At 35.9% G+C, this 8350-nt stretch overlaps 1 protein-coding gene across 1 annotated transcript; it reads left to right on the top strand.

The window, feature by feature from the left end:
• Positions 1–883: 883 nt before the first annotated feature.
• Positions 884–1282, top strand: LOC145003138 (uncharacterized). The gene has a single exon (XM_078962276.1). The coding sequence runs from the start codon at positions 884–886 to the stop codon at positions 1280–1282; it is 399 nt and encodes a 132-aa protein (XP_078818402.1).
• Positions 1283–8350: the final 7068 nt, after the last annotated feature.

Here is an 8350-nt window from a genome sequence, read left to right as displayed (position 1 = left end):
AAAGGATTGAAATGTACGGATGCAAGTATAAAGATTGTACGACTTTCAGACCATCAAATTTTAATGGGAAAGAAGATCCACTTGGATTTATGGACTGGTTTCTGAAATGGAGCTAACTTTCATAACATGTGGTTGCAAGGGCAAGCTACAAATCACTTATGTTGTGTGTCAGTTTAGGGCTGGACCTGTTCGTTGGTGGAACACTTTAAGAAAGACCATAAGCTCCAATGACCCACTACAATTGACATGGATAGGATTCTTTGTACACTTTAAACTCAAGTTCTCCTCAGACCGAAACATGCTTGAAATAGAAAATCAAAATTTGACGTTGAAGAAGGGAAACATGTCCATTGACGAGTATACTAATGCTTTAACGAACAAGATGGAGTTTTCTTTGCGCATCATCCCTGACAAGCTAACAAAAATCGATAAGTATAAGAAGGGACTACCATGGGAGTATGATGTGCTAGTATGCCAGACACCTACTCTTGAGGTGGCCATCTAGGCTTTTAAGTTTGTTGAATAGATAATCAAGAATAGAGCCATCAACAAGGTTGAAGTTGGAAAGAAGAGGAAGTTAGAAGGATCTTCAATGTCCAATAAGAAGAGCAAATTCTCAAAGTCTGGTTCCAAAACGTTTGGAGGAAGAGGAAGTGAAGCAAGATGGTGCGAGAAGTGCAAAAAGAAGAACTTTGGAAAATGTGATGGGGAGTTGACTTGTTACAAGTGTGGAAAGACTGAGCATTTCGCTAATGAATGTACATCCAACAAGAGGGTGTGTTATGGATGTAACAAAGAAAGGCATATTTCAAAGGACTTCCTGAAGAAGAAAGAGGCGGCGAGACCTAATGTTCCGCCAAGGCCAAAAGTAGGAGTATTCAAGATGACCTTGGAAGCAGCTAGGGATGAAGTAGATGTCGCTTTAGGTACATTTCTTGTAAATGGATTGCCTACCAATATATTGTTTGACTCTGGAGAAAATTACTCCTTTATATTGCATATATTTGGTGGTAGACTAGCATTACCTATAGATAAACTTGATAATGCCCTAGTTGTAGAAGTTTCTAGTGGCAAATTCATAACGGTTAGCGATTGCATTAAAAACATCGTCATCGACTTGAACAAGAATAAATTCCACAAGGAGTTGTTGCCCGTTGAGTTGAACGGTTTTGACATCATACTAGGAATGGATTGGCTTAGTGCAAATGAATCTGAGATACTATGCATGAAGAAGAAAGTTGAGAGTAAACGCACCTGCAAAATAGTCGTTTATGGTGTATGAGGACAAATGTAGAGTAAATTCTGGAATCATTTCCCTAATGAAAGCCAAAAAATGTTTGTCCAAAGGATGCACATAATACTTGGCATTTGTGATCGATGCAAAGAAAGAGAACAAAGATATACAAAGAATACCAGTGGTGTGCAACTATCCAGAAGTCTTTCCCGAAGATCTTCCTGGATTGCCCCTTAATAGAGAAGTAGAGTTACCAAAGACTTTTTTCCAGGATCAACACCAATAGCAAAAACACCATATCGATTAGCACCGATAAAGATGAAGGAGCTTATGATGCAACTTTAGGAGTTGTAAGAAAACGGTTTCATTAGACCTAGTTCATCACCCTGGGGAGCTCCAGTGTTATTCGTGAAGAAAAAGGATGGGAGTATGAGAATGTGCATAGACTATAGAGAGCTGAGCAAGGCAACGGTAAAGAAAAAGTATCCATTACCAAGGATTGACGACCTATTCGATCAACTGCAAGGTTCGAGTTATTTCTCAAAGATCGATCTTAGGTTCGAATATCATCAGATGAAGATGAGAGAGCAAGATATCGAGAAAATTGCATTCAGAACGAGATATGGACACTATGAGTTCTTGGTTATGTTATTTTGACTAATCAATGCTCCAACAATAGTTATTTTGACATTCTGATTTAGTCAAAGAGCCAGCAGGAGCATGGCAAGAACATGCGAGAAGTATTAGAAGTTTTGAAGAAGGAGAAGTTGTACGCGAACTTCTCCAAATGTGATTTTTGGATTCGAGAAGTCCAATTCTTGGGTCATGTGGTTAACCAAGAGGGAATAATGGTTGACCCAACAAAGATTGAAGTTGTCATGAATTGGGAACGACCAAAGAGTCCCACTGAGATTCAAAGTTTTCTGCGATTAGCTGGATATTACCGAAGAGTTATCCAAGACTTTTCTTCAATAGCAGCTCCAATATCAACTTTGACCCATAAAGGAGCTACATATACATGGAGAGAGAAACATGAAGAAGCATTCAATACATTAAAGAAGAAGTTGTGTGAAGCACCGATTCTTTCTTTACTTCATGGAGTTGAAGACTTCGCAGTATATAGTGATGCATCTGGAGTTAGGTTAGGCTGTGGTCAGACTCAGAGAGACAAAGTGATAGCATATGCATCTCGACAATTGAAAGAACACAAGAAGAAATACCCCCACACAATCTGGAGTTGGAAGCGGTAGTATTCACATTAAAGATATGGAAGAATTATCTTTATGGAACGGAGTGCAAACTTTTCACTAATCATAAAAGTCTCTAGCATCTCTTTGATCAAAAGGAATTCAATACGAGACAATGATGCTGGCTAAAGTTGCTCAAGGATTACGACTGTGAAATACTTTACCACCCTAGTAAAGCAAATGTTGTAGCTGATGCTCTAAGTCAAAACTAAACCTGGAATGAAAAAGGCCAAGAGCATTAAGAACATAAGTTGTCTCTACAATTATGGAAAGCATTAAGAAAGATCAGGAAGAAGCTTTAGAGAAAAATGACCGAAAGGAAGAATGTTTAGGCAAAACGTTGGTATTTGGTACAAATAGTCAAGATGTGAAGGTATTCCAAGATAGGATTTTGGTGCCTAAGATGGGAGGAATAATAGACCTTCTGATGGAAGAAGCTCACAAGACCATGCACTCGATTCATCTCGGTAGCACTAAAATGTATAGGGATCTGAAACCTTACTACCAGTGGACGACAATGAAGTTAGATGTTGTAAAGTATGTGGCAGAGTGTATAACATGTGCGACAGTTAAAGTATAACATCAGAAACCGTATGGGAGTTTAAAACCTTTACCTGTACCCATGGGTAAATGGGAAGACATCACCATGGATTTCGTGACTAAATTGCCCAGAAGAAGAACGGTCACGACATGATTTGGGTAGTCGTGGATCGTTTCACAAAGAGTGCACACTTCATAGAAGCTAATGGGAGATGGTCTATGGATAAGCTTGAAATGCATACGTGAAGGAGATAGTAAGCATTTACGGTGTTCCATTAACGATTGTATCGGATCGTGACATTTGTTTCACATCAAGATTTTAGAAAAGTCTACAAGAGGAAATAGGTACGAAGATGTGTTTAAGACAACCTACCATCCACAGAATGATGGACAAAGCGAAAGGATGATTCAAACATTGGAAAAATATGTTAAGAGCATGTACCCAATAATTTCAAGGTAACTAGGATGAGCATTTACCCCTGGTAGAGTTTTCCTACAATAATAGTTCCCATTCGATCATTAAGATGACACCTTATCAAGCATTGTTTGGTCAAAAGTGTCATACGGCGTTTTGTTATCTTGAGGCTAGAGAAAAGGAGTTTGAGGGTCTCGAAATAGTCCATCAGATTGTCGAAAAGCTAAAGGTGATTAGAGAAAGGATGTTAGTAGCTAAAGATCACCAAAAGAGCTATGCTGACAAGAAGTGACGACCAATGAAATTTAAAGTTGGAGATTCGATATTGCTTAAAGTCTCAACATGTAATGGACTTATAAGATTTGGAAAGAGAGGAAAGTTGAGTCCAAGATATATTGGACCATTCAAGGTTCTTCAGAGGATTGGGAACCAATCTTACAAGTTGGAATTACGGGAAGAACTGGATGTTATTCGTAACACTTTCCATGTGTGTTATTTAAGGAAGTTCATGGGAGAAGTTCACGATATAATTGCACTTTCGGACTTAAGGATGGATGAAAATAAGAGGTTAATCAAAGAGTCTGAAGCAATTGTTGATTGTAAGACAAAGAAGTTGCGATGCAAGATGGTCAAATTAGTGCTAGTGCAATAGAAACATATGAATGGACCGAACCTCATTTGCGAAACAGGGAGTGACAAGATGAGTCACTATCTATAACTGTTTGCTGATGCATGATTCTAGGACGGAATCATCTTAAGGAGGAGAGAATTGTAACGCCAACATTTTTGGCTAAGCATTATTATTATGTAATAGTTAGGGTCAACATTTGTAACCTATTTTGAAGTAATGAAGAGGAATTATTTGAGTATTATGTGATTTATGTGCAATATACGTACTTATAACGATGTAACAAACTAATAATAAAAATATGCATCAAAAATAAAATGAATATTTGACCTAATATCTTTAAATAAAGTTGAAGTAGTCGTAACAAGGATTTCGTGGATATAAGGAACACGGAAATCCGACTTATAACGAAGAAGTTATGACCCGTAAAAAATGAATTTGCGATAAAACACTTTTTAGCCTTAGAGAACTAAATGTAAGTCGTAGTATACGTTAAACCAAGAACGTACATAAAAAGAACGTCCAAATCTGACTTCATTAGAGGAAGTTATGATTTTTCTAAGATTTAGCATAGCGATATACAGCCCGGAGATCAAATTGTATATCGATCGATTTTAAGCCGACACAACCTAAACGAGAATCGAAGATATTTTTAATAGGAGATCAATGATATAACGACACATGAAAACGGACATCGGATGAAAAAGTTATGAATTTTAACAGAATTTACTCTAAGTCTGTTAAAATATAGCTTTAAAAAATAAAGTCAAAATTACCCAATGGATTCCAAACGAAAGTTGTAGATCACTTCACTACCTACACATAGATATAAAGAACGTTAAAATCAAAACTTGTATGAGAAAGTTACGAATTTTAGAAAATAATTAATATTCTTAATAAACTTCGGAAGTGACACATGGCTAAATCCCAACCATACTTTCCTCCCCACGAATTCACATACGATATCGACATGTGTCACTGGTACGCCCATCGTAGGACTTGGTACAACCGGCGTACCGAGTATGCCCCGCGTACAGCAAAATTATGCCCCCATGTACTCCCATTTCTCAGCCTATAAATAGAAGCTCAAATCTCTCATTTTCTTCACACATTTTCTTACCAATCTCTCCCAATACCCCCAAACCCTCTCTTCCATTCCCTAGCACTTCCTAAGTGTTAGAGGAAAGTACCGTAATGCTAGAAGGCTTCAAGAAGAAGAGATTCCGGCTCAGAAGTTCTGCTTGAGTGGAGCTTGGTTCCTTTCTAAACCCCCTTTTAAGTGAGTTATACTTACCCTACTTTAAGTATAACTTATGTTTAAGTTCATTATCATTATTATGTACCTATAAACAAGATTTATCAGTAATTCAAAGTCGTTATACTAATTGATCTATTTACAGGGATGATGTCTAGGCTATGATTTAGTGAGGTGTTCAAAGTGAGATTTCCAAACAGTGTACTTCGTATACCAAACGAACCCTACCTCTGATATGATTATACTTGGTTGTTCCTTACTTGATAGATCATGACGTAGACTTTGAGTTAATGATGAATCTAGACTAATAATTATTCGGAATAAATATTAGACTAAAATCTAGTAATAATGACATTAGGTTTCGTCGATGGAAAATAAAATTGTTAGAAGCGAAGTGCTGCCCGGATTGCGAGTCGTCACTTTAACTAGTGAGTGCATAGTTACTTTCATCTTACACATAGATATGAAGTATTTAAAATAAATTATGTGCTATGTGTGCATATTATCTGTGTTCTTGATATTTATGCTGGATGAATAAAATGTACATGTTTTATTCGATTTAAATTGTATATGTATTTTATACCTATAATTATGATGGGTAAAAAATGGGTAGATGATATATATGATGAAATAAATGATGAGAGGACTCGATGAAGAAAGTTGATTTAGTTATCTAGCATAGTATAGATGATGACCACAGGCTATTCTATACAATCCAGTGGAACGCTAGCAGGCTCACAACCTATTGGTGTTTTTGAACTACGTGTTCACCAGGTGTACTTTATCACCCTCATGGTTACCTTTTTGAAATACATTGTTGAGGAATTCCCTAAGAAGTGTTGTCCATCCCGATGAAAATCCTTAGGCTAGGTCCCTTAATTTAGATGCTTTAGAGACAGAAGGTGAGGATAACGAGAATGGGTAATCGGGTTGATTGATTTGATGAAATTAATAAACTTAATTATTGGGGGTTGATGTGTGTAAAATAAACTAGTTTTAATCCTAATTTTTAAATATAAATTTGACACACAAATGCAGTGAACCTATCGATTGTGGTGTAGCTAAATAAGTAGGGTATCAAACTCAGGAAATGGCAAATTAAATTAATTACTAGAATTATCTAAAAAGCAAATAATTAAAGGAAGGGTTTTCTCTAGTTTTACAAGACTAGAAACTTAACTAGACTAACTAACATGCAAATTAACTAACTATCAACTAAAGCAAGTAAATACACTAAATTCAATAGTTAAGAGGACTTCTGTTTAGATTCGAGTCATTTGTTCTCATGGATGACTTTATGGTAAATGCATCGGATTAATTCTTCATTTGGTTACCGATTAAAGTGATTAGATTCACATTCGCTATTGCTAATCCTTAGAAAACATATTAATTCAAGCAATGGCCAGTTGTCTAAATTAAAGAATTTCCTAGTTTATTGATTCGGGTTAAGTAAGACTTGTAGTTAGCTAATCAAATTGGTGATTCAATTAACCTCTTGTTGATGGTGTATCACACAAGCTCACACATTAACTTACCTATCCTCTAGTTAATTCTAGTTTCACACTCGTTATTCCTAGACATATAACTATGTGGCCACATAAATCATATGAAATTCATAACTAAGAGATGTTCATACAACTTAATTACTGATTTACTAACAGAGAATAGTTGTTATTAACATATGAGGTTCTTTAACAAGCTTAAGAAAACAATATCACCAATTAAAATTAACCGTAACCATAAAATCAATCCATGTTCACAAAATCATCTAGCCTAAACAGAAGTTATGAGTTTTTAGCTCATGATTACAGTAAAAGCAGATGCAAAAACGAATTCAAATAGTTCCAACATGATTCAATCAAAAGATTTAATAAAAATAAACTATAATTTGCCTTAACTCTCTTTGAAATTGAACTTAGGGTTTATTCCTCAGCTTCTCCCGGTCTAGCAGTACCTTCAATCGCAATTCCAACCTCATAGGGTTCCAGAGAAGTCCTCATCTTCATCTCAAAGTCCCTATTTATAATTTCTGGAAACAGAGGTGACTCGTTGATTCAAGGTCCCAACTTGCCGAGTCCCTCATTAAAAATATGTGTATGGAAATGACTTCTAGAGTTTCTCGAATCTTCGATCCGAGTCATCGAGTCAGCGGTTGACTTGCCGAGTCCTTCTTGTTTTTGGCATTGTTTCTTCTTTGTTTCAGCTCCCAAACTTTCAGCTGCTTCTCCTGCTTCCTATTGCTTCCGAGCTTCTCTTTTGGACTGAAAATACAATTCAAACACTATTAAGTACCTTTTGTCCATAATATGAAAATATTTAGTTAATAAATAAGAAAAATCTACACTAAATATATAGCTAAATATTCACATATCAAAATACCCCACACTTAACTTTTTCTTGCCCCCAAGCAAAACTAAATTTTAGCATACTAATATTACATAAGACAATCTCAATCAAACTCATCCAATTTGTCAAGACCGCAACGCATGCATTTGTGTCTAAATTTTTCCTAAGGACCCCCCTAATTCTAAATACTCACAATCCTCATAAGCACTCGCCTACTTATTTCGAACAATGCTCATTTTATGCATCCCTCCGAATCCATCCGCAGAAGACTTTCTTAACCTCAATGTATTTTTGGTCAAGCAACCCAAGCATACATAATCTAGAAAATTATAATTTTTCGATACCACTATTGAGCTATTTTCGAATTCTTCACTTATTTGATACTTGACTTTTGATTTTTTGAATTCGCCACCTTGTTGTTTGATTTTTGGTATCTTCAACTTTTTGAATTTCTTCAGAATTTTGATCTCTTGATCTTCACTTTGATTGCTCCAAAACTATTATAAATTTTCTTGTAATTTTATCTCTTTTTTGTTTTTTTCACTCAAAACCTACGTGCTTAAGCAAGGGCGCTCAACTTTAGCATTTATTGGTTAAAGTAAAAAATTTCCTGGATACATTTCTGGTATACGATGCAAAACATATTGCATACCTCAAACTAAGTGAGGTTGTGTTTTTGTCCCAT

Source organism: Lactuca saligna, chromosome 6, assembly GCF_052625555.1.
Source record: "Lactuca saligna cultivar CGN05327 chromosome 6, ASM5262555v1, whole genome shotgun sequence".
NCBI lineage: Eukaryota > Viridiplantae > Streptophyta > Magnoliopsida > Asterales > Asteraceae > Lactuca > Lactuca saligna.
Note: the sequence above shows the minus strand (reverse complement) of the source record. Positions and strands in the feature narration are given on the sequence as shown.

Excerpts from the sequence above, each read along its gene's own strand:
- LOC145003138 (XM_078962276.1), top strand. The coding sequence starts at position 884 with ATGACCTTGGAAGCAGCTAGGGATGAAGTAGATGTCGCTTTAGGTACA.